At 38.7% G+C, this 27582-nt stretch overlaps 1 protein-coding gene across 12 annotated transcripts in view; it reads left to right on the top strand.

Moving 5' to 3' along the window:
* Positions 1–27367, top strand: part of ELAPOR2 (endosome-lysosome associated apoptosis and autophagy regulator family member 2) — a 251430-nt gene extending 224063 nt beyond the window's left edge. For all 12 annotated transcript variants that reach the window (XM_057304430.1, XM_057304429.1, XM_057304434.1 and 9 more), the window contains 4 exons: positions 7474–7600; positions 12472–12650; positions 13658–13823; positions 24580–27367. In XM_057304430.1, coding sequence (XP_057160413.1) covers positions 7474–7600; positions 12472–12650; positions 13658–13823; positions 24580–24639 — 532 coding nt within the window. In that variant the 3' untranslated portion in view covers positions 24640–27367. The remainder of the gene's footprint in view (positions 1–7473; positions 7601–12471; positions 12651–13657; positions 13824–24579) is intronic.
* Positions 27368–27582: the final 215 nt, after the last annotated feature.

The raw sequence follows: 27582 nt of genomic DNA, 5'->3' as shown, positions 1-27582 counted from the left end.
AGTTTGTTCTATTTACGGTATTTAGCTGTCTTTGCCAGGGTTTCTCAAGATCACCTGTAGCAGAATACCTTGGGGTGTCTATTTTAAAAATCAATTTCTAAATCTTTCCTGAACCCAAAAGAATCTCTTGAGTTTGAGCACAGGAATATATTTTTTTAATACAAGGCAATTCTGGGGTGCCTGGCCGGCTCAGTTGGTGGAGCACAAGACTCTTGATCTCAGGGTCGTGAGTTCAAGCCTTACGTTGGGGGTAGAGATTACTTAAAACTAAAATATTATTTTTTAAAAGCACAAGGCAGTTCTGATGCAGATTAAAATTTTGGAGCTACTAATCTTAATCCACGTTTTGGTATTTTGGTGATTTGGCTTCGTTTGTTTTTTGAGACAAATTCTCAAACTTTGTTCTGCAATTTAGTTTTCTGAAAAGCTAATTTTAAATGTCTTGGTCTACAGGGTAGTACTTCACATGTATTTGATAAAACTATATATAATTATGATGCACATTGAGGTTTGAGGACCACTGCTCTAGGAAACTGCTGGAACCCTACAACCTAAGGTGCTAACCTTCAGTTCTTGCTTGAATCAGTTCCCCATGAGGGCACAAGGGGGAGCTCTGGGATCAGCATATGAAAAAGAGCAGCTTGTTCTGAAATAATTAGAATTTTTTTTAGCTTTGGGACTGAATTATGATTTCCTACTAACAGTAAGGAAATGTTAATAGAGCCAGGTTTCTCAGGCTACTTTTGAAGAGGATTTACTTTGCAATTTTTGGCAGTTGGGGGTGGGAGGAGCTTTAAGATCTCCAGAAGAGGGAGGAAGGTGCTAACCAGGCACTTGCCTTGAAAAATCTCATATGCTGTGACCAAGAAGTCTCAGAAAGCAGACTTTGGCAGTTTGGAAGGGATGCCACCCCCGGGAATTCTCCTCTGTTGGCCAAGAATCTTGGCAAAGCTGGCAAATGAGACTTGAGTAATAGTGATGTTGGTTGGGGCTCTGAAGCTTATGATCTGAGAAAATGTCATTAAGTCCCTTAGCCCTGGGAAAGTAAGAATGTCTTAACAGAGTGTGGATGGGCAGGAGAAAAGGGACAAGGTGTGTTCTCTATGTATCTCATGGAGGGAATAGCAAATTATCAGGGCCACCTACTAATCTTCAATTGGAAAACTGCATCCTGTCTGTTTGGTCTGGCAAATGCCTTTGGTTTCTAATTCCACAAAGTGTCTGGGGGGAGTGAGACATTTTAGATTAAAACTTAGCAACATTGTGTCTGTGGCAGAAGAAATCTGAGAGCCAGAGTGCAGTTTTGGGGATTTCTTGGTACAGTTTGTATCTTGGCCAGCAAATGAATTTCTAACAAGTTAGAGTGCTGATAGCCCTAAATAGGTCACCCTCCAGCCTCTGCTTAAGAAACTTTCCAAACCTTTAGTCATGATCCTAGGTGGTTAGAAAAACTGAAGGTTCTCCTTTCTGTAGGAAAAATTTAGACCTAAAGATTGTGTCCAAATCGTTCTTTCAAATAGATGAGAGATTTCTGTGAATTGAAAGGTTATTAAGAAATTATTAGAAAATGGGCAAAAGGAGTCATTTTTGCTCTGGTAATAGAGCTGTCATAGCTCATGAGAGACCTGAGTCAGACCCATTTACTTGACACATTAGGGAACACTGAGGATCTGTGGTATACAGCTGTGGTGGCACAGTCAAGATGGAATGATGCCCTGATTATGTCTGTTGTTCTTTTCTTCCCATCGTATTTTCATCTTGCCATTTTTTCCCTCCAGTTCTTCGTAGGTAGAGATTTACAAAGAAGCACAGTAAGCAAAGAGGCAAAAATCACATTATGTGGGGGATAACTCAATTGATCTGCAAGTTATTGGTGCCGTGTTTAACATGAGTCATCCTTCCTCCAGCGAGGTCGTCTTTAGTAATTACATGAGTTAGAGGAAAATCATCATCCTCTCTTTCTCTTTCTCTTTCTCTTTCTCTCAATTTATATAACTATATTTAACTGCTTGGATAGTTTATAAATCAGTCTAAAACTGTTTTGCCAAAACCTCCTTCAAAATCCAAATTCATCTTTATCGTAAGTGTAGCCTCGGCCTCAGAGAGTCAGGCTAGTGGATGGTTCAGGGCCAAGTGGAGAGGGACTGCTACCCATTAAAAAAAAAAAAAAAAAAGTGTAGCCTCTGAGAATATTGTATCTCACAAAAGGGATGCTTCAGCGGTCTGTCCTGATAGCATTCAGAGGTTGAGCATGCCAGGGCTTTATTCCACAGGCTCTGATTTAGAGCTGTTCTGTCAAAGTCACTGGACCTGTAGGACGCTAGTGTTTTCTTTGGTCTTTGGCGAGGTCTGTTGCAGCCAAAAAGTCTATCCATTTTAAGGTGGTAAAAGCCAGAGGATAATGATTGTTTAAATGGAGTCCTTGTTTTCCTTTTTCTCTGAACCATTTATGGACAGAGAATAGATATCTAAATCTGTACAAGTTAAATTTAAAAGGCAATAGAATTTAAAAGATTAAAGCCAAGTATGTTCTTAGAACAATGAAAAGTGAGGAGGCATATAAAAGCACTCTGAGCATAAGTAGAAACCGGTTATCATCAAGAAATGGAAAAATTCTACAGAATTGTGAAAATTCTACAGTTCAAACACTAATGAGTAATGTTAGGACATAAAAAGATCACAGAACACTCATAAAGTTTAAGGATCCATTTTGAAATAAGGATGATAAAACTTTGACAGAGTTTGCAGACCTGTAGATAAGAGGGACTGGGGAGTGTCGGCGAATGTAGTTTGTCCAGGTCTTGATCAGATTCTGGCTTTTGGTAATTAACCCAGGAGAGAATCTGCAAAAAGCGAGGTTTTTGCAGGAGACTGGTAGAATTTTATATCCCTTGGATGGAAGAGGAATGGAACAAAAAGTCTTATGTTCAAACTCTATCATAAGTGATGTATACTCCAGCCTTAGGGCAAACAAAATTGGAGCAAGATCCAAAGCCATTTTATGGGCCCCATGCAAGAAGGCTTTCTGGGCATTGGCATTCTCAGCAGAGAAAGGCTGAGCTTTCTCAGAAGCCAGAGCCGAGGGGCGTTACCAGCAGCTGGTCAGAGAGCATCACCCATGCCAGAGGATGCCAGTCTCTGACGTCCAAGATTGGGAAACCCTAGGAAACCCAGGAAAAGCTTCACATAAAAGAAGCTGTGGGACAACTGATCTCTGACACCAAACGAGAAAAGTTCTAGGCCCTTAAGACTATGGCCTTCTCCCCAGTCTCTTGAGACCAGCTCCAGAATGGTCAGAACCATACTGACCACGTATGTGAATTTTAACTTTGGAGTTTGAATAAGGTTTAGGCAACAACAAGTTTACATTGCTCTTATCAACTATCCTCACCATTAACAATAGGTTGAGGGTTGGGTTGTAATAGTTCATAAGAAAATAAGATTATTGTCCATGAATTTTTAGTATGAACCAAGGAGATCCTGCTTTAGGTGAGAGCATTCATTTAAAGGGGGACACTCATAACTCGTAGCTCCATTCACTTTCCTCCCAGAATGTGTATCCCATTTTAGAATCCAAGATAGAACTTCCCCTTAAAAGAAGATTCACCTTAATTCTTACACGTTGCCGTTGCTGTCCTGATTGGTAAGGCGATTCCAGAAGCAAATGAGGAAACCAGAAAGTCTTCCTCATTTAACGGTAAAACCACATTAAGGTGCCCTTTGAGTCGATGGTGGTTTCTTCACCTAGGATTCACAGCCAGGGCTCATCCTGGGGAGCTCGAGCCTTGTGTGCCCAAAACATCCATGATTCCCGTGCTGCTCTTCAGACCCCTCCTTGCTGGTGTCTGTGGTGATCTTGCAGACCAAAAATTATAAAAGAAGCACAATTAGTGACACCTTTGGAAAGCCAGTGTGGAGGGGTTGGAGATGATGGTGACTCAGGTCATCAAAAGGTTTCACATATGTGGCGATAAAGCATTTGTCTACCTTACTATATGTTTTTTGTTGTTGTTCTTAGTAGAAGAAAATCTTTTTGTGTTTTTTCTCTTGCATCTTTTTTTTTTTCTATTTTCCTTTTACATATAAGCACTATTGAAATGAGTATTGCTTCCTACATCCTTGTCACTTCTTACAGAAGGCCTGATTCAAACTGTGAAATTTGGGTTTCTAACAAAGAATCAAATTTGGATGTTCCACATTTTAAATGATTCGGTGGGTTGAAAGAATTAAAGAATTGATTCTAAACTAAACTACTTTTAACCTAAGAGTATATTTTAAAAAGTGAAGTCTACCAGGGAAAGGCAGTGAATCATTGCAGTATTTTGACACTTAATGGCAACTTTATAAGTTACATCAATGTCTTGATTTTTCCCCCCATTTCTGTAGTTCTACCAGTTCTTTAGAAGGTGATGTGCATTGTTAATAGTCTTTGCTATTTTGCAGTACTTGAAACTTGCCCAAATTGTTCTCTCATTTTGTCCTTTATAACCACCCTATGAAGGCAGTGAAACAGACCTTTCACTTCTGCTAAATTACAAATATGAAACAGTGGGGGGAGGGGCTGAGTCACTTGGGGAAAAAACACAAAATCACTTGCAAGTCCAGCAGGAATTATAACCTGAGTTTTCTCTCCAGAGGTTTTTGCAACTTTAATTAATTTTCCCTTTTCTTTTTTATTTGTTGAGTTTTTTTTCCCTCAAACTTAACCAGACTTACTCTTTCATTTTCCTAAGATAAACAGCCCTCACTGCCCTTGAAAATGTGCCTGTGTTGGAAAGATAAAATAATTTGGGAAGGAGAGAATTGAGCAGGAAAGTATATTGGTAATTTATGTTCAATGATCAAAAAGTTAATTACCTTTAAAGTTTCAATTCATTGTTATGCAACTAATTGTGTTCTTGAAGAACTTTTCTAATTGGTTACCCAATTTTTTTTCAAAAGTGCAATTTTGAGGTGATTTTCCTGATGTAGAAGGTGAGAAATAGTGATAATTTTTCCAGTGGTATGTTTTTCATCTATTGTACTTAGCTTTTTAAAAAAATCTCTTTTTGTTTCTTCATCTGAATATACTTTACTGCCTTTTACAAACAGAAATTAAGGCAGGTAAGAGTAAAGTCATTTTTCCAAAGAGTCCCCATTCAGCACTGTTCTTAGCTCTAACAGTGGTGAACCTCAATTTCCAAAGCACGTTACACAGAGCTACGCTTTTATTTCCATCCCACCTGTGATTAGTTTATGCATGCAGACATTTGGAAGGATAGTCATATTAAAATGTAGTCAGTTTTTAGGCACGTAGATTTTTGTTTCAGTGTTCATATTGTAGGGTGCCCTTAGAATATATACTAGGAGTATGAAATTTTACTTTGCTGGTAGACCGAAAATTAGTTTTAGACTGCATATCATCAGAAAGGCACCTGAAGTTACAACTTAAAAAGGGGTGTTTTGGGGTTCTGCCTTTTATTGTGTGTCTGTCTTTTTGCCCCAGGTGTTTCGAGACACCTTCACTCAGCAGCAGTAAGGTCTAAAGAAGGTTTCCAGGGCAGTGCCGTGTATGTACACAGCTTAAGGGAAGTAGAGTAGACACACGAACGAAACAGTATTCCCCGAGCTTTAATGAATTCATGAACAAAACAGCCATTCCCACCAGAGCCTTTCCAAATAACTTCTTGCTTCAATCAATAAGGATTCTGTACACAGTAGCAGCAGGTTAATTTCTGAGCCCTGCTGTGTTTATCTGTCCCTAAAATGAAAGAGGCAAGTTGACATAATAGACCCACGTACCACAAAGCAGTTTAGTCTCCATTCAGGCCCCGCTTGGTGGTTGGTTCTGTGCAATCTTGCACCTGTGTCTAAACCCCCTCCATGGTCACCACCTCTTGAAAGTGTCATCGTCAGGCTGAGGAAACCCTGGTTTGCATGGTCATTTGCATCACTGAGCTATGTGGACTTGATAGTTGACTTGTTTTTATACTTCAGGCAATTTTGATTTCATGTTTCTCCACACCCCCTCCCCCAGACTATGGTCCTATTCGTCATTCTGTTCCTGGGAACCACTGGCTAAGTACATTACTTCAAACAGAAATGACACCTCCCTTCTCCCACCTAGTTCCTGCCTGTATGCCTAGTGCCCACCCACTGCTCTGCTCTTGAAGGTGTTGTGATAATGACCAGCTTGTAATTCCCTTCCAGTTCATCTACCACTTCATCCCACCAGCACGCATTCCCTTGCTTTCTTCCTTTCTCTGCTGGCTAACTCTTACTGAATATTCTAGATTTGTCTTAGGCATCCCTTCCACCAAGAAGTCTTCCCAGAGCTTTTTTTGACATTATCTCTGTCTCTCCTTTAAATTTTTAAAAAATAGCTTTATAGAGTTACGATCCTCGTGCCATACACTTTGCTTACTTAAAACAGACAAGCCAGCGGTTATTAGTATATTCATAGATATGCACAGTCTTCACCATAGTCATTTTTAAGAGCTTTTCATCACCTTGAAGAGAAACCCTAGACCCTTTAGCTTTCACCTCCCTATACCTTAGCTCCCTTCCAAGCCCCTAGCAACTACTAACTTACTGTTTTTATAGTTTTTCTTATTCTGGACTTTCATAAAAATAGTATCATTTTTTTAAAATAAAGATTTTATTTATTTATTTATGAGAGAGAGAGCACAAACAGGGGGAGCAGCAGGCAGCGGGAGAGGGAGAAGCAAGTTCCCTGCTGAGCAAGGAGCCTGATGTGGGGCTCTATCCCAGGACCCTGGGATCATGACCTGAGCCGAAGGCAGATGCTTAACTGACTGAGCCACCCAGGACCCCCAGTAGCATCATTTAATATATAGAGTTTATATTCTGTATGTTAGTAGAAGATTCTATATATTAGTAGAAGATTTATATTTTATATATTAGTAGAAGATAGGCTTCTTCTACTTACTGTATTTTCAAGGTTCATCCAAGTTGGGGCATGTATCAGTTCTGCGTTCCTTTTTATGGCCTATTCCCCTGAATGATTATAGCACATTGTGTTTATCTGTTCATCTGCCGATGGACTTTAGAGTTGTTTCCACCTTTTGGCTCTTATGAGTAATGCTCCTACGGACATTAATGTACAAGTTTTTGTGTGGATATAGGTTTTTATTTCTCCTGAATTTTTATCTAGAAGTATCATTACTGGATCATGTGGTAACTCATTTTAATGATCCGAGGAACTACCAGCTTGTTCCAAAGCAGCTGAACCCTTTTACATTCCCATTAGCAGCATTTGGAGTTTCTAATTTCTTGACACGTCCGCAACTCTTGTTATTTTCTGTTTCTTTGATTCTAGTAGGTGTGAAGTTGTTGTTTTCTCCCCTTCCAATGTTCTGTTTGTTTGTTTTCTCCGCACCCACACATTGCTTTCCAGTATGCAGTGGGCACTCAAATGTTGATTGGACTTGACTGAATGTGGTATAAGAACTGCCATTTCATTTTTTATTTCAGCAAGTGCCCAGCAGGCACCTGTGATGGATGTACATTCTATTTTCTGTGGGAGAGCGCTGAAGCTTGTCCTCTGTGCACAGAGCATGACTTCCATGAGATTGAGGGAGCCTGTAAGAGAGGATTTCAGGTAAGGGGCAAATCCATCTAAGCAGATCTATGTGACTGAAGAGAAATTGACTAGTCTGGCGTCCCTGAAATCACAGAAACTCAGGTTCAAAACCATGGCTAAGGCTTATAGTTAACTTAATGTCACATTAGTATGCATTTAAAATCAAGTTTGGAAGGTGAACTCCCACATGCTGGGGTAGCTCATGGTGCACACTGGCATTGGGGGAAATATACTGTGTAAGGGAGTTGTAGGCTGTGGGTATTTATCTGGATTCTAAAGAAATGGTATCATTAAACCAAGATGTGATTTATATAATGCAGTTATAGATATAGTTAAGATGGGGATGGTATAACTCGTTCACTAAAGCGTACCTAAAGAGTAAAGCATGTATCTGGACATCAGGCCTATCCCATCCTGATGACAGTGTTCAGAAATCCCACCAGAATCCGACTCAATGATGCCAGTTCCCCGATAAGGTTACCACCATTCGGATTACGTTTAATATATTTCTCTTATCATTAAATTTTTTTGAAAACATGATTTTTAGTTACTGACAAATATTCTATTGTATACATATTGGGATTTAATAAATCCCCTGTTGGACATTGGAGAAAAATTTGAGAAGTCTTTTTTAAATAACTCTGTAATGAACGTCCTTGTTGGAAATGTGTTATTTGTTTAGAATTTATTATGAGAAAGAGATTAATTGGATCTAAGGAGCTGGACATTTTTAAGGCTCTTGATACATATTACTGACTTGCTTTGGTGGTATCGTTTCGCACTTCTGAGAGTCGTGTCTGAGAGTGCTTAGCGTGCTGTACTAGCTTTGAGGAGTACCGTATGAAAACACAAACTTTTCCTCCTTCAAGATGACTTCCCACTTCAACCTCTCTGAATTCTATTGAAATGACAAGAGAAAAACACAAATGATAATAAATCACTGCTGGTGGTGGTAACCTCAGTGGGGAATTGGCATCAGAGAATCAGATTCTGATGGGATTTCTGAAAACTGGGATGCGGATGAAATAGGCATGATGTTCAGGTCACCTGGAGTGGGGAACATGCTAGAACATGCAGAAGGCTCACGGCATGAGGGGATCAGAGAGGGAGCACTGTTCTGTCCAGGAGAGTCTGGAGGAGCATGTCATTGGCAGGTCAGAGGGCAGGAGTACAAGAAATCGGGGTGTGCCACCTCATCTCCTGCGCTCAGAGTATTAGCGGCAGTAGCCTTTACCTCTAGGAAAAAAACACAGAACTTGTCTCTGATTAGGGATTTTTCAAACTGTAATAACAGTGAACCTATACTAAGAAATACATCGCACAGCAAAGCTAGTACACAGACACCAACGCAGACACATAGCAATATGCCTAAAAACGAAATTAAATTTCATGGAACAATACTTATTTTCATATTTTCTGATAAAGTCTAAGCATAAAGGTCATATAAAATGTATTCTCATGAAATAATTGAATACAAAACAGGAAAAGTCCCCAGATGGACAACACGTAAACAAAAATTAGGAATGTATTATTTCATTTACCAAGTGTGCTTGCCTCTGGATAGCTCCTTACGGTTGAGAGGGCATGTAGACGGCGCTGCTCGTGCACCGGTGAGCCAGTTGGTGGTTAACATTTTTAAGTGGGTCAAGGGTGAAAATTCTTGGCTTACAAAAAAACATGGTTTTAGTCCTCATAATAATAATGATACACATTTTATGTCTCACAGTGGAAATTCTTCTTTATCGTTTCTCTAAAATGGTGATACCCTTATCATTTTCTTAAAGAATAAAGGAGAAATGGATGCCTTCCCTTCTTTGGCCACCAAGTTCAACTCAAGGGCTTTGAAAAGTCAGATGACTTTTATATAAACATTCTCTAATATTCAGCATTTCTCTTCTGGAAAGTAATGATGAGAAGGTTAAGACCATGAGGTTGGAACAGTCTCTCTAATTTCATTCAAAACGCTCTTTATTGACAAAATTCGGTTCAGCATGTTACAAGAATGTTTGGAACAGATAGTTACAAGGTCATTCTTTTTAAATATTTGTTTCTGCCTTAAAAATAATCTTTAGGAACACGTTGATGTGTTTGTCATATTGAAATATATAATTTCCCTCCTATAGTTCTAAATTTAACTTGAGAAATAGTTAAGTATACATTTCGGCTATACTTAGATATCAGTTTTGAAAATATTTGCCAAATGAGATCAGGCTTCAGTTAGAAACATAGAAATGCCATTCCGAAGCTTGTGCAGCTTGCTTAGTGTGTTCAGTTGCACCAGCAAAACAAATGGGCGTGACCCAGTAAGTGGGTGTTTACTTCCAGTCTCTGAATAAAATATTTTAAAATACTTTTAAAAGTCTGCTCTTCAGTCGTAACACAAATGACAGCTTTCACTCTTTTTCATTACTCTTATCCCGTGGGGGATTGTGCCAAGACTCCAGTGAATGCCTGAAATCATGGATAGTACCAAATGCCATGAATACTTTGTTTTTCCTTTTACATACATACACACCTCCCTGTGATAAAGTTTAATGTCTAAATTAGGCACAGTAAGAGATGAACAACTGATGATAAAATAGAACAATTATAACAATATATAGTAATGAAAGTTATGGGAATGTGGTCTCTCTGTCAAAATATATTGTCCTGTGCTCACCACTGTGATGATGTGAGATGATAAAATGTCTGCGTGATGAGATCAAGTGAGGGGAATGACGTAGGCACATGACAAAGCATTAGGTTGCTATTGACTTTCTAATGATAAATCAGGAGAAGCATGTGCTTCCTATTTGAACTCACAGAAAGTCAAACTGTAGGTAAGAGGGAGCTATGGTAGGTTCACGAGCAAGGGTAGATTTCTTTGGATGCCAAAAGCTTCATGAGTGAGAAAATACAGTGATTGCAAAATATTGCTAAGGGTATCATTTAAGTTTTTAAAATTGCACTGTATTTCCTGCTCCATCCTTTACAGGTTTTCACTCTGTATTGACTAAGAGTATATTTTCCCAATTCTGTAACTGTATCTAATCCAGGCGTGTATGAAGTTAAATTTACACATTACAACAGGTCCTCCACAGAGAGGGTTGCAAACTAAGAGAGTGGCACAACTTGTGGGGAAAGTGCTCTTATCAAATTGGATCTTAGAAATCTATACCAGGTTCTCAGTGTGTAGTAAGCATTACTTCTAAATGTCATGCAGTCGTAAAGATTTGAAGAGATACCATGTTATCACTAAGAGGGATATTTTAAAGCTTATCATCAAATTTATCTCACCCTGTTTGCAAAATATCCCACCATGCTAGAAGAATACGTATTTTCAGCTGCAGAGTCAGCCATTTTCTCCTTTGCCAATGACATGTGACTGGATGAAGGGGTAAGGTGTTCTAATTAATAGTTATGGGATGACTGAGAAATTTTGCCAATAGCTTGATCTTTTTTTTTTTTTTTTCTTGAACAATTTGAGGAGCTTATGGAAAAGTTAAGTGTTCTGGGTTTACAAGTATCTTTTTGATTTGAAGTTTTAACATTTTGTTTATGACTGTCATTAGACATTAGAGCTTTGCCATTTTCACTGACTGTTGCACATTCGATGAAACCATATAAAGTATTGCATGGTCTTTTATTTTTTTTGTTAGAACGCACTTCAGATGAAGCCAACATGTGTTGACTAGAGTTAATGTTTTTCTATTGTTGTTATTACCCTTAGAGATGTAGCATTTGTATTTGAACATAACCCTCATTTCTCATCTCATTCTTACAAACATAATGTGACCCATTTTAAAAGTGTTTTTTACATTAAATTTAATGAAAATATTAACGTTGTCATGCAGGAAAAAAAAAAAACTTCAATTACTAATGTCCTTTCTAAAAAACATGCTGAGAATTCTTATCCAAAACTTGATTGAAACTTTTCCTTAAAGTAAATACCATTTGTTCTTCTGTACTTCGTGTTTAATTGCAGAAATGTGTGCGTGCATGTGTGTGTGTACAGTAAAATTACATATTATTATGTTATCCTTCTGTTAGGATATTGCTAAAGTGACCATCAGACACCAGAAAATTTAATCAGACACAATGGTTAAAAAACTGAGTCTTCTATGTCATTTAATCTCACTAGATACAGTCATCAAACAAATTGCTACTGGTCATTGTATTTGTTGAAGTATAAAAGGAAGCATGCACTGTACTCTAATTCTTGTTTCTGGTTAGTGTTATTTGATCTATTTATTTGAAAAAAGTCATGGTTGATATTCAGTATATTGATTTCATTATTCCCTAGTTAGTTGCAACTTGCAGTTTGAAAAACATTGTCCTAACAACACTGAGTCATCTGCTTTGGGAGGATAAGAATAAGGACCTACTGTGGGCAGTGATGACCCAGAATAATGCATGGGCAATAAGGGTGCAGTCTGTGTGCCTGCCCCAGCACCACTTGCCCGTCATGGTGCGCCTGCACGTCCTGGGTCCAGAGTTTGCTCTTCTTCCCAGGGGAGATGCTTGGTGGGGGAAATGGACCTACATCATGGGTAGGTGAACCCCATGACAACCTAAGCTTTCAATTAAAAACATGACTAAGAAGTCAGGGATCATAAGGATTTTGAGGAAAAAAGCCCAAATGGTATGTCCAAGCGAGTCATTTCTAGTCAACCTCCTCACCCTGGACCAAGCCTCCTGATCTGGTGATCCATGTTTTTATTTGGTTTTGTTGTGTTTTTGTTCATTATTTCTCTATTCATTCTCTTCTCTATTTTTTCCTTCTCTTTCTGGAGCTTCTATTGGATGAATGCTGAATAATCCTCTATGCCTACAATGAATAAAGAGTAGAACCCTTCTCCTTCTGAATCTCATTTCACATGTCATCTTTGTGTGTATGTGCTTTTTTAAAGGAAACCTTGTATGTATGGAATGAACCTAAATGGTGCATTAAAGGAATTTCTTTACCCGAGAAAAAGTTGTCAACCTGTGAAACAGTTGACTTTTGGCTGAAAGTGGGAGCAGGTGTGGGAGCTTTCACTGCAGTTTTGCTGGTGGCTCTAACTTGCTACTTCTGGAAAAAGAATCAGAAGTAAGTAACATCATTGGAGTGACCATGTAAGAACTGAAGGATCTCTTTTGTTATGAAAATTATAGACGTAATTATTATTACATCCATTATTTTTTCTCAGACAAGAAACTGCTCCTATGAAGGAGTTATAGGAAAGACCTTTAAGAAAGGAAACAGAAATGATTCTTATTCTACTAATAGTTGATAGAATGTTAGAGGTGATTGAATTAGACCCATTTGTTACAAAATAGAGAAAAATGGAGGCTCTGGCTTATTCAGGTAGATGGGAGCAGAGCTGAGATCAGAGGTCAGGTTTTCTCTCTGCCTCTATTTTTCTTTTCATGACAACATTGTGTCTTCTTGCCCCAATGTTTATTTTTTAGTTTCTTGTGAAACAGACTAAGTATATAGGCAAATACCATCTTTATTTGCTCCAGGACTTCAGGAATCTAGGGTTGAATATTGAGTCTATTTCCTGAATATATATTGATTTGTTACGACATTTGCCTCTTCTACAATGATGTATATATCCGCGGGGCTCTGAAAGTTGTATATTGTAATATCTCTAGGCCGTTATAATATCTGAGGTGGTGAATAGAAAGGAATGGGTTATATACAAAAACAATAAAGACCAGATCACTTACCTATGTGGTATTCTCATCCTTATGAACTAAACTTTGGGAAATCATATAGTCTCTGAGCTTCCAAATATGTATATATTAAAAAAGTGCATTCAAACTTCAAGGTTTCTCTTTGTTTTTCAAAAGTTCTTCATAACTGGACAATTTAATCAATGTAAAATAATTGATAGAGTTAACTATACTGCCACGATTCTCTGAAATCCTGGAAAAGATTTGTGTGTAGATGGTAGATAAATGAGAACGCATAGTGCTTTGGCTATCGGTGAGGGACATTGGTTAGTAGAGCAACTATACTACAAGAGCTGGTGTATGACCACCTAAAATTAGCTTTCATTTGTAATTTATTTATTTATTTATTTACCACTTCACTTATTTACCACTATTTAGACTGGAGTACAAATATTCCAAACTAGTGATGACAACTAACTCAAAAGAGTGTGAACTCCCAGCTGCAGACAGTTGTGCTATCATGGAAGGAGAAGACAATGAGGAAGAAGTTGTATATTCCAACAAACAGTCACTACTGGGAAAACTTAAATCCTTGGCCACAAAGGTGAGAGCAGAATTTTAACCTGGTATTACTTTGCATTTATTAATGAGGGGCCCTGGTAACCTAATAGTAGCTTTCATGCAATGCTGTGATTCGGTCTGTCTCTATCTCCATGGGTATTTTTATCCAACAGAAATACTCTTAGACGTACACAAGGATATAAATATAAGAATATTCACCGCAGCATTTTTTTTCCTGATTAATAGAGTAGAAACAACCTTACACACCATGAAGAAGGAGTAGATAAGAAATTTCCATATATCAAAGTAATGGAATCCTGTGCAACTATGCAGCTATTAGAAACAGACATATGTATGTCAATAGGCCAAAGATAAGTAAAGTAAAAACAACACACAGACTATTACATCCATTAAAGATTATTTATGTTAGTCTTTGCAAAGCAGACTGTGAACAATGGCTGCTTCTGGGGAGTCTTGAACTAATGTGAGTCTTTAGTTTTTGAAGTAGTACATTTTTGTGATATTTGAATTTTCACAAAGATAATGTGTTGTTCTCTAATTAAAAATTTTAGGTTACAAAAGATCTTATTCACTCATTCTTTTCTTTTTTTGTTTTTTATATCGCAACCCAGTTTTTTCACATAGAAAAAGTAAAATTTATATAAACTGTTGAGGTATTAGAGGTGCCTTATCAGATACCATCACATTTGTCAGCTTTGAAATGATTACGGTATCCAAACAGATTAATGTTAAGCCTTAAATATTATTTATAAACACATTTTATTGACATTCTTCACCATTGACTTAAATAGGAGAAATTACCAGTGTACCTACACTCAGCATTAAAAATAGAATGAAACAGAAGAAAGAACGTGTTTCAGATGATTTTCAGCAGGAAGGACAAGTGACGGAAGATTCCATTTATTGAGAATGTTTTCGTAACTATTTCCTTTTACTCTCCTGATTTAAGCACATAAATATATTATAAGGGATCATTTAAAAATGAAATGAATAAGCCATATTCCCCTTCTAATGGTTATTTAACTATTTTTCCACTGTGGTACTTTAGGAAGGATGTTTTTGCTCTGGAATAACAAATGCATAGTTAATGTCAAGAACCGAGATTTCACCCTACTTGCAAGATAACAAATGAGCCTGCCACTGTTTCATGGACAGTTTAGGAGATGCAAGACTCCCGGTCAGAGACAAAGCACAGCTCAGAGCTCACTGCAAACACGCTAACCAGGGTATCAGCATTTGTACCAGTTCCCCAAACCCCACTTTCCTCAGGGCTCTGTGAACAGGAACAGATGACATTTGCACACTCAGTGGCCTGCATTACAGGAAAAGAACTGCAAGCTTTGGGAACCTGACTTTTTTAGAATGGGCAGTATTCATGCCTGTCTTTTGCTCCAAAGAGAGAAATTACTGCCGCTGTACTAGAGAGGTAGTGCGTGCTTTCATTGCTTCAGAGGAAGATACCATTTCCTGCCATTTGCTCTGGAAAAATACAATTCCTTTAGCTTCCAAAGCTGCTTTCTATACAAAGATCCTTAAAAAGATAATCTTGAACAAAGGGAAATCACTGTCTTACTCACAAGATCTACAGAAATGCAAAAGAACCGCAGAGAATTGTCTCCCCAAAATAGCCAAACTTCATTTCTACACCATCTTGGCTTCTGGTGAATTTTCCCATTAGTATAGCACACTCTCCACCACTCTGTTTAATCTGTTGGACTGAGGTTGGGCTCAAATCCGGCCAATTTACTGTATGTATCATTTAAATAAAGCTACTACCAATACGACACCAAAGAGCAAGATGAGATGAACCTGCATTATTAACCTCGAACATAGCCCCAGGGTCCCAGATCCAACTAGCTGAATAAATCCCATAAACCGTGAGGATCCACCTTAGAAAGCCGGGCAGCTTTAAGTACCAGTATTGATCTTTCTACTCAGCCTGAGACCTGTCCATTGAGATCTTTCCTCCATAAACTTCATATGGAATAGGGTCAAAGACATTTTCAGAAATTTGCAGAACCCAATATATCTCCCACTTTTGTCTATACAGCCATGGTTGGGGAACTTGGTGAGCAGTATATTCAACCAAGTGGTCACTGTCTTTTGGTCTAGGATGATGGCAATCCAGACACCCAAAATAGATGAGTGCCTGCACAGACTTTGTCTTGACCCTCAAGGGTGAAGTTTAGGGCAATTACATCGTCCATAATAATGTTTGAACCGTGAGTTGATGTTGACGTAAATGTCATCAGAGGCTGAGGTGGTGTCATTCCATACTTTAGCTAAAGTCAGAGACAAATTTTTTACCACCCTTTCTAACTGAATAACTGCCTGTAGGGTAAATGTGAATAACATCAGTTATCCCTTCAGAAACCTCTGAATAACCAACTGTAATCTCATTTTGAAAATCCTTGCGGTTGCTAAAGGTTAATGATATATTGGGGCTATTCTCATAAATAGTTGAATTATGACCACTTACAACCCCTCCTAGGATACAAATGTAAGCCACCATGTTTTCAGGAGAGAAGTTAATGCTTCCCTCTACACAAGAAGTACAGTCCTGAAGATACATAGAGTGCCTTTGGAAATAAAGTATTACAGACAATTGTTGGAGACACCAAGTGGGACCTACATTAATTAGGCAATATGGGCTGATGGTGCCTGCAACCCCCTTGCTGGCTAGTAAATTCATTTCATATAATTGTGTCTCTTCTTTGTCTTTGAGAGGCTGCTTAAGAGCAGTCAGTCCAACTTTTCCTGTTGGTCCATGCTGTAAACTGGGTGGTGCTTGTTCACTCCATGGAATGACTGAGGAATGGCAATGGGAATGTTGGTGTTGATGTTATTTGGGGCAGAAACGGGCCATTCCCTGCTGTTTCTTATAGATTTCTCAGTAAGTTTAAAGGGACTTACTTAAGGTTAGAGCATCTGGTGGGTATGGTGAACCTAATAGTCGATTAAATTTAGGATACTTGCAACCATTTGAAAAAGGAACACAAATGCATTATCCTTCATAGAAGGTGACAGGGTGGCTCTGAAAAACAAATTATCTTTAATATTCCTCCATCCTTCATACCTCTCAGGGTCTAAGGTATCTCCTCCAGGCACCTCATTATCAGACTGCATTATTGATCTTCTTCCACTGCCACAAAATCAGTTTTTCCCAGTTCAGCTAAAACTTCATCTTATTTCTACATATCCCCTTATGCCCTTACTGGCACCTAGACCTACGCTCCAGAACATTCAAGTGCAAGAGGGACAAAGGCATTTAAAAAACTTAAGATGGAGACTAAATGTGTCTTCTGCCTTTGTTCATGTGGGCTATGGTAGGAGGTCTTGATGAGCTGTGTAGTCAACAAGTGGTTATTATCCTTTTGATCTAGAATCGTGACAATTCAATAAAACAATGCAGATGGCTATATTAGAATTATATTTGAATCTCCTCGACTTCCTTCTGAACCTCCCTAGACTCTCCAAACTCCCTAGGGGTTTGCTTTTGAGTAAAAAAGACACGTCATGTCCATGAGTGGACAGGGTAGAATCCTGGATTTTTATGTAAGTGTGTATAACCTTATATAAGTGCATATAACTTTAATTAACCTTCTTACTGATAATTATGCATGACACAGCCAAGAGGAGATGATCCCTTTCTCGGGACAAGCATGTTTAGTAACTGAATGACCTTATTAAAAGTGTGGACCAGGTGGAGGTAAGGGAGAGATAGAGTCAGAAATCTTTTTGTGTGATTTTGAGAAGGCCCTTCTCATGCTCAATGATACCTTTCAACAGTCTGAAGTAACGAAGGACCACTGAACATCTCTACTCTCAGCCCATTTTCAGGTAGCTTTTGTGATAAAGGGCACCATTGTTAGATGACAAAAGATCCATAAAATCACAAACATGAAACAGACATTTTTCAAGGGACGTAGTGGTGTGGCTAGAGTTAGTGGATCAGACTGGAACAGCAGCCCCATCATGTGAACAGGTGTCAAAAGTGGTAAGGCACTACTGATGGCCCAAAGAAGTGATCAGAGTTGTGACCTCATCAATTTGCCGTGGAAAAACTGGTCAACTCTTGGCATGAATCCCAAGTCTTGCATGCTTGGTAACCCCTGCATCTGAAAAAGAGTCCTTTACTTTGTACCCAGTGTGTGATGACAGATTCATTGCTATGGTGAGCAGAATGATGGGTCCAGGCAGCATTTGTGGCAGTCTGTCTGGTGCAATCTCTGTTGTGTGCTTAATTCTCTTTGATCTTTTCAGACCATGGGTCCTTAATGGAAGTATCTACATGAGTGACCCAGATGATTTGATCAGCTGAGATTTGTTTCTGGAATTTGTTGCCCCAGAGAGGAGTAATCTTGCTTTATCAGTCTATAGTTTTCCGAGTGGCAGACCAAATAGTTTATTGACTCTTGGTGATAGCTCCAAAGTTAGTGGTGATCTCATAAGGTTTATCAAGATAAGCACTGGCCACAGCTATGAGAATGGCTTTGGATTCTGCCCACTAAGCCAAGCAGTTTGTAAGTTTTCAGTTATGCATACCTGGCACTGAGATAGGAGAGCTACAGCAGCTGGTGAGCACCCATTAGGGTTCAACTCAACTAAATCATCAGTGAACAGGTCCAAGCATGAGGTAGAACTTAGGTGAACTAAGGACTGGAGCCAGTGGCTTCATTTTTGGTGGTGGAGTAAGGGATAAAGTTTCCCCAAAAGGGTATGCTGCCATTTTTTCATCTAAGGTTGAGATGCTTCTGGGCAGGACCAGCTGTATTCTTGAATATACCATTTATATTTGACAAGTGAGGCTTATGAGGTCCTTGCCACCTTGCTTACCTACCATGAATGCAACTATCAGGCTGCGGAATCACAAGATGTACATGGGAATGGCTTTCAGTTTTGACAAGAACTCCGTAAGAAGCTAATAGCTGCTTTTCAGAAGGGCTCTACCTGGTAGCCATATCAAGGTGATGAATCTAAAATCCCAAAAGATGCCTCTGGGGAAAGGCTCCTTCCCATTGCTGAAGTCTCTAATTGGCAGAATCATTAATCACTGAGAATTCTCTCACAAAGTGGTCATTAGGGCTGTGAGGCCACAAAGGTGGAGAGCATGATTCAGCTTGCTGGACGGTTTTTAACATAGCCTGTTAGCTTGGGCCCACCTCAAAAGATAATACTTTGTGAGTTAGCTGATGTCAAAGAGCAGGTAGCATATTCAAGTGCGGCCATGCTGTCTCCAATAGCAAAGAGTCTAGTCAAGTGCTGGACTGTTTTTCCATGACTGGCAGACAGGGTTAGCATTGCAAATCTGGTCACATAGTCTCAAGAAACTTTATTTACTTAGCAGTTTCCTGAAGGAAACTTGGATAGTCCTGCAGAATCCCTCACACAAGGTCACATTATCTTAGCCTCCCTGCGGAGAACCTTGCTTAAACCCCATTAAAAGAATTTACATGTCCCTCTCCTGTCACAGGTTCTGTAGGATGGTGACTTTGGTGCCTGCAAAGAAGAGTCATAAATGCTTGAATCTTTCCCCTCCTCAAGGCTCCCTAGCCGACCCAGGCGGTTGTGCCTGGCCTTCAGTACCTCTTGGTGACAGGAAAACTAATCATCTTTCTCCTTAAAGCAGCCAAAGTAAAGATCGATGGGGAGGAAGAGATTAAGGGTGCAGAGAGAAAGACAGTTTCTGGGACAGCAAGCAAAAGCACATGCTTTCGCTTTTAAGCAGCACAGCAGTTGCTCACGCAAACTTGCAGTGTTCTGGTCCACCTAAGATCCTATGTTACATGGCAAGGCTATCATTCCCGACATCATCTATTTCAGCTTTGGGAATCCTTCTTGTTTCAGTCCCAGCCAGACTGATTTCGGGCTGAGGCTGGAAGTGTTTTGTCCTTTTGTTGATTTAGGCTTGACTCGGATATTGGAGCCTTTTTAAAAAAAGGAATCTACCTTATTTCTTACTACATTTTTATAAATCTAAATTATTGCCTGGTTTTAAAATACAGGATAGTTGAAGTTTCCAGGGTGGGGCTGATCATATTAACTTATTAAGATTCCTTTGGGTCAGTTTGTCATTCTCCAGTGGACTCCCACATTGTCAACCCATCTGGGGCAGTAACAACCCAAGTGCTAGGCATTCCCTCACGAGGTTTTCCTGTGGGAATTCGTCTCAGTGAAACCTCTAAAGAAGGCCAAAGCTCTGTTAACTGCAGTTGGGACCCACTATGAAATCTCTGAGACCTTTTACTGTCATCTTTGAACACGCCCAAAGTTGGCATGATAGAGAGCAAGAGGTGTTTATCGCTAGGATGGCCAGCTGTTGCCATTCTTAATGATCATTGATTCCTGCCACATCATGTCCAAAGAGAATCAGCAAAAATTTTAACAATTCACTTAGCTTCTGCCCATGAGTAGTTTCTATTTTTTTCTTTAATGGTCATTCTAGGTGCATGTCTCTGTAACCTCTGTCTGAAAGAGGGCGAAACTGTTTCCTGTAGGGGTGAATGTTAGTACTACTGGTTACGAAGGAGCACACCTGCAACTGATGGCCTGATTGGTGAGGAAGTCCTCTTGCTCAGAGGAGGATTAACAACATCCAGGCCACCGTTCAGGCAGCTGAACCAGGAACTCTTGGAACCATTTCCCAGAATTCAGCCTACAACCACCTCCCCGGTTCCTTTCCACTTCCAGGCAGTGAAGTGGACAACTTTAATTGCCTTGTGGATCATACAGTTTGGTCACCATGTTCATTGCTAATTCTCACGGACTTTGCTCAAATCTTGTTAACCAGTGTGTGAGGCTGTCATCCTTATTATTCTAGAAACACATCTTTCTGTCAATTTGCCATCCTCATCATCAAAACAGTGAAGAACTATGAAGGTTATGGAATTGCACCACACTTGCTAGCCAACAAATTAACCCGCCATACTTTCATGGACATTTTGAAGGAAGGAGTCTCCTGGGTCAGAAACAAGTCTATTATTCATAGCAATAGCAGTGGCCACAATGACAGTGATTATTTTATTTCCTTGAGCCCCATTTCCCAAAGAGTGGGGCGGCCTAGGTGATACACAGTGTTTTATGTTGTATAAGAGGAGGCCTTAGCTTGGGGAATCTGAATCTTTTCTAACAGTCAGGAAGCATGTCTGTCTTTTGCTCCATGGGGGAGACAGTATCAGGGCTGCAAGCAAACTTTTCTTGTATTCTTCCAAGGCTTTTTGTAATATAAACAGCTTTGAGAAGATTGTGTACCATAAAGAACAATTAATGTCTTCCTCAGAAGACTTGCAGAAACACAAGAGACCCATGGAGAATGATCTCCCATCGTCAGAATACTTAAACTTCTCTCGCCTGATTTGATCTTGTGATTCCCTCTTTGTAAGGGCGTTGTCTTATAATGGAAGAAGCATTCAGGTGCCAGGTAAGCTTCTGAGGAGGAAGTGACCTTTAAGCTGAATGTAAAAGAAAAAGTGGGAATTACAAGTTTTTTTTTTTTTTTAAGATTTTATTTATTTATTTGACAGAGAGACAGCCAGCGAGAGAGGGAACACAAGCAGGGGGAGTGGGAGAGGAAGAAGCAGGCTCATATAGCAGAGGAGCCTGATGCGGGGCTCGATCCCAGGACCCTGGGATCACGCCCTGAGCTGAAGGCAGACGCGTAATGACTGAGCCACCCAGGCGCCCCAGTATTATTTTTTTTTAAGATTTTTATTTATTTGACAGAGAGAGAGAGAGAGAGAGGGAGAGAATATAAGCAGGGGAAGGGGCAGAGGAAAAGGGAGAGGGAAAGCAGGCTCCCCGCTGAGGAAGGAGCCTGATGTGGGGCTTGATCCCAGAGATCATGACCTTAGCCGAAGGCAGCTGCTTAACCAACTGAGCCACCCAGGTGCCCCAGGAATTACAAGTGTTAATAAACTTTGAAGTATTTCCTCATGTGGCAGTACCTCCTTTGTTATTATTTTATGGCCAGAGAGTCGAAAGCTTGAAAGATTGCTAAAAACAGTCACAGGAAACATGATGGAGGATAAAGTCTTTCTCCCTGAGAAGGCTGAGTGCACCTCTTTTTGTTTTGAATAACAATTTTAATTGCCTAATAATTAAAAAATCATTTAAATGAAAATTTAAAATATTATGGAAAAGCCAAAAGAATTGTACAGTGGTACAGCTACATACCCACCACCTAAATTTTACTATATTTGATTTATTATCTATCTTTCTAAATCTCTACTCCTCTATTCGTTTACCAATACATCTTTTTTGATGCATGTCAAAGTAAGCTGCAGGGTTCAACATTTCATGCCTAAACACTTCAGGATACATATAATTGATGAGAGAATTCAATATTTTCAGTTTTTTCTAAGGGACAGTATTTACATAGAGTGAAATGCCCACATAACAAGTATGCAATTAGATGAATCTTGGGAAGTGCATATACTTGTGTCACCCCAAATCCTATCAAAAAATAGAATATTAACCTCACTCCTGAAAGTAAACTCATGTCCTTTTGCGTGCAATTGATCCCCTTCTTCATCCCCCAGAGGAAACTACTGTCATGATCTTTTTAAGCTGTAGATTGGTATTGTCTGTTTTAGAACTTCATATAACTGTAATTACACAGTATATAGTATTTTGCCTAAGTTTTCTTTCAGAAAAATGTTTCTGAGATTTATCTACCCTGTGTTAATCAGTTGTAGATACCTTTTTATTCAGGATTGGTATTCTATTGTACGGATATGCCAAAATTGATTTAGCCACTCTCCTATTGATAAATACTTGTGCTATTTCTAATATTCAGCTATGAATGAAGCTGCTGTTAACATCATCGGACAAGTCTTATTGTGTGTCCCATTTAAAAATTTGTTATGCCTGGCTCTACGGAGCAAAAATGGTAGGAAGTTTCTTAACTGTTATGTCATTTAAGATTTGCTTTATCTTATATGTGCTTATTCATGTCCTAAAGGCCAGACCTTATTTGGTATTTTCCTCCCAATACACTGCACTTGTCGGGTTTTATTTATGGATTTACTTTTCTTGGCTTTTCTCAGCAACTTTAAAAATGTATCTTCAGGGTTTTCTTTTTTTTTTTTTTTTCTTTTCTTTGTTCATTCCACCATCATTCATGGGATACTGTCTGATAGACACTCTGCCTGGTTTGGGTGATATGTCAAATTAGATACAGTTTCTTATGTCAGAGACTGTCTAGTTATTATTAGTACATGGCACGTGCTCATCTTACACAGACACACACGATCAGCCAGTGGGACAAGAGCATCGTGTAGGGTCTCTCGGAGCATGGAGAAGGGAGTGCAATAAGGTAGTGACAGGTAAGGAGAAGCTGCTGGGAAAAGTTGGCTTTTGAGTAAGTTCTTGAATTTAGAACTCAGAGAAATCATTTGTATGGCATCTTTATTTAATGCTTGAGTAAACCCATATCTAGAACAGTTCCCTTATTTGTCCAAGAGATGATTAGGTAGTAATTAAAAACCCATCTCCTGAGTTCCAATCCAGTGTTTCCCCTTCTGAAATGTGGCATTGCAATACATTTGCATGAACACTGACAGCCTATCATGTACTAGGCCTGGAGTCACGTTTTGGGAATTTAAAATGTGAATAAGCTACAGTTCTTGTCATCCGTAAGTCTCATTTAGTGGTGCTAACTCCACACACACACACACACACACACACACACACACACACACACACCTACATATCCCACCATCTCAGCGATAGGATCAAAGTCCCATGTGAACAAAGAGGACACAGCACCTAAAACTCTATGACACTAACATGATTTTTAAAAGTGTTTTCCGTGTTTTTATTTTCAAATCTCCCCTTGAAGATCATCAACAGGCCTCTGGCCCTTCTCCCCTCAGGAACATATTGAATCAAATCTTCTCAAGGAAAGACCATAAAAATCTCAGATTTCCTTTTTAGTTTATTGTTGGTACCCTAAAGCTCTTTCCCATAACACACTGTAAGCTCCTTGAGGACAGACATATTTTATCCCGAAAGTCTAATCCTGTTCCTGGCAGTGCACTGGGGCTTATCAAACAGAAACACTCCAGAAAGGTTTTTTCTGACTTTCACAGTGAAACATTGGGAGAAATCTCTTCTCTTAAATCTCTTTTTCCCCATTAAAGAAGTGCTTATTTTAATAGGCTGCGTTTTGAATGTAATATGTACCAAAGCCAGCAATGCTGTATCTGAGTTAAAATTTTGATTTATTATCCAAGATGACTTGTTTTTAGTATCTTTAGAAGGTATATACCCAAAATATTTTCCTAAAATATGTTTGCGAACCCAAATGATCTTATGTCTTACTTCTCCTTATTTATTTCTGCTGTCCTCCTTCTTAGTATGTATCCGATGTTATCTTGCGAATATGTAGCTTCTGTCAATCTTCTTTTGTCCAAAATTCATACGGCAAGGTCATTTGTTTCAGCACCCAGGTCAGATATCCCCTTAGGAGGGGTCAGGTCTCAGTGGTTGCTTCACAAAAATATTTTTTGTGAAGCTGTATTTTTTGGTATCTATTGCGATCATGTGTTTGCTTCTATTTTGGATTATCTGTCTTATCTCTTGGACGTCAAAAACATCCTTCAGGGCAGGCATGCTATGTGTTTTATATCTGCCACTCTCCTTTAAATGTAAAATCCTAACCACAACTGGCAGGTAGATTAAAATGATTTCCAGAACTTTCCTTCTGGACCCGTAAGATCCTAAAAATCTTAGTGGAATTTGAATGAGTTGATTTTGTTTCAATATTTTTTTCTTCATAGGAAAAAGAAGACCATTTTGAATCTGTTCAACTGAAATCCTCAAGATCCCCAAATATATGAAAAGACAGTGCTATAGCCTTCAGACTAATGAATAAAGAAACCTGATCTCTAGTTCTGCAGGACCGTAGTTTAGATCCTGTCTTCGTATCCGGCACATTGGTGATCTCACAGAGGAGGGCCATGCCGCTGAAAAGGGAAGGAGGTTGAAATGTTTGATTGCCTTATCACATGGTCAATTATTTTGCCAAAAATAGGAAAGCAAATGGCTTGGGTCTCAACTGAAGATGAAGCTCAACTCAGGAAGAGATTTATCTGTAAATAGACATAACTGAAAACCAAGGTTAAGCCCACCAGTGCACTGCTGATGCATGCCATATAAGTAATGGGTAACTTTTATTCTTTATAACTTCTACATAAAAAGTGTGCTTTGGAGGGCAGATGTGAGCATATGCATTGTGATTCTATTTATGTCTTTTCTTTGTTTATAGTTTGGGGGGAGATTTGAAAAGTTTTAAGACATAATTTTTTCCCATTATTTATTTTCCTGACAGACCTTAAAACATCTTTTCTATTAAAAAATGGTGAACAAAGAAAGACAATAAATTTTTCATTTTTCCATACAGTCTTTCTTGATTTCAGAAGCCTAAGTAAGCAGTAACTTTTTAGGAAGAATAAAAATGTAAACATGTGCTTGGGTTATCTAAACTTACATTCGCCTTTGAAATTTCATCCTTGTTGGAACTGGTAAGAAGGGCTTGACTGAAAGAGTTGAAGGAATATTAAAAAAAAAAAAAAAAGGCAAAGAGAAGCCTGACTTTCCATTTAAAACAAACAAGCTGACGGCATTGTGGAAATCAAATGGCTTAAGACCATTTATGTAATGCTTGAAGTATAATTTCAAATGAGTGAGAAAGCTTGTTTATCAAATCACATGCAAAATCATGAAGAAGAAAATGGGATGGCTTGTGTATAAGTACACATAACCGTGCGAAGGTATTGAGATAATTTCATGGTTCGCAGAAAATGGCAGTGGGACACTGGCCCTATATCAAGCATCAAAGTTATATGGTTATTTTTCTTCTAAGACATTGAGGGTTATGACTTCCATAGAAGTTTTTCTTTTTCCGTAAATAAGGCAGGAATTCAATTTTGGGAAATTGCATATAATTGTATTCATAATAAGAATGTGGTTGTACCATAAGTAGTTAGGAAATACGTGTTGTTCTTATTCAAAAGTGATCCAGGTAATTGTGAACTTCCTCTGACGGATGGGTTACTAGAATCAGCACGACTTGAATAATTATCTGTTGAAAGAAGTTTGAATGGAGTTGAATCTAACTAATTTTGTGTAAACCTTTATTGTTTCAGAACTGGGAAAGAGGGAAGTTTACTGACCATTGATGATCTAAGGTGCTCTGGTTTGTTTTCAATAAACAGTAATCTTTGTAGATCTTAATCTAGGTTTTTTTTAAAAAAGACTGGTGATTGCCTGAGAGGCAGGCCATAGGGGCAGGGTTTGTTGAAAGTTTTGCCCCAAGTCTTTCAATGAAGTATGACTTGTAACTTTTGAGTCAGCAGGTAATGTCTTTATTTTTGTGGAAAGTGGGAAAAAAATAAATAATTGCAGTTATTCCTCTGGTGGGTAAAACGTTGAACCATTCTGTTGTTGAATGAATGTTCATTTTGTGTTCATCTTTGCTGTGGGATTCGTGAGTATAGGTGAGGTTGCCATGATTTTATTGTTTGTTGTGAAATTCAGGGAGGGCGTCACTTAGCATCAAGCTTTTTCACATTCAATTTCTTAAATCGTGTTTTAATAAGAAATTATTACAAGAAATTATTTTAACATTGCTCACATTTACCCTGGTAACTGTGCTGATGAGCCTTCCCCCCATCTTGATCAAAATTTAAACAGAAGAATGACAGTACATTGGAGTTGCACCTTTTCAGAGGAGTCCTGGCAAAGGTGTCCAGGCTGGACCGAGTCAGAAGGTTCCGCATAGTCACCTGTCACCTCTCTTCATCTTCGGCTGTGCTCCACGTGTATGTACCAAGCCATAGAGATAATTGGGATTTGCTCCCAGGTAGCTTCTTTCTTCTCCTGTCATTGGACTAAAATCTTTGACATGTCAAAAAAAATGCCTTAAATTTTAATGAAGTCTCTGAAAATGTAGTTGGTATTGAAGAATTTATTTTATTTCTAATTTTAGATATAAAATAGATTTTGTCAGCTCAGTCTCATCTTTGGAAAGGAGCTGCCTTTCCCCTTTGGGTCCCAGTGATTTGTCATTTTATTCCAAGCGCTGAAGAAGTATGACAGAAAGAATATCATGAGGAAAATATTCAGACCAATCTTGGCTATAAAATTCAATGTAATTTTATGTCTTGCCTTTGCAGAGCTTAGTGGAATGTTGAAAGGCATAAACAAATTAATCATGTTTCTGTGACTTTTAATAGACATTTGTTGTTTCTTTCCCCTCATAAATGGTAGAAGAAAAAGTTATAGGTTATTTTTCTAAAAGGCACAGGTTTTGAAGCCTTAAATACTACATTAAGTCCATTGTTGCCTATAATGTCTCCTAGTCCTCTGTCAAAATATATTTAAATTGGTTTTCCACTGGATGAGACCATGTCTTCTATGGATAAATTACATCATGCCATTTAACAACGTTGAGCAATTTGAAATGTGTCCACTTGATTTAAAAGACTGAATTTTATTCTTGTTGACTTTTCCCCTTTTTGGTTACTAGTAAATCAAGTCCTTTCCAGGATTAAAAATGTTTCATAGTATTTTTGTATAGAGTTTTGTGATTATTTTCTTCCCAAGGAGAGAAGATGGTTTAAATGGTTATATGGAAGAATTGTTTGGGTCCAGTCATTTATGAACCGGAGTCTCCAGGTTCCCAGGTGATGGGTCATGATTGACTGTCATTCTTCAAGACCAATTGGGTCAACTGTCATTTGACATCTGTCAGTAGAACTACTTTCTGTGGCTCATGGTCA

The sequence above is a fragment of the Ursus arctos genome, unplaced genomic scaffold (genome assembly GCF_023065955.2).
Source record: "Ursus arctos isolate Adak ecotype North America unplaced genomic scaffold, UrsArc2.0 scaffold_3, whole genome shotgun sequence".
Lineage (NCBI taxonomy): Eukaryota > Metazoa > Chordata > Mammalia > Carnivora > Ursidae > Ursus > Ursus arctos.
This window is presented reverse-complemented; position numbering and strand designations above follow the sequence as displayed.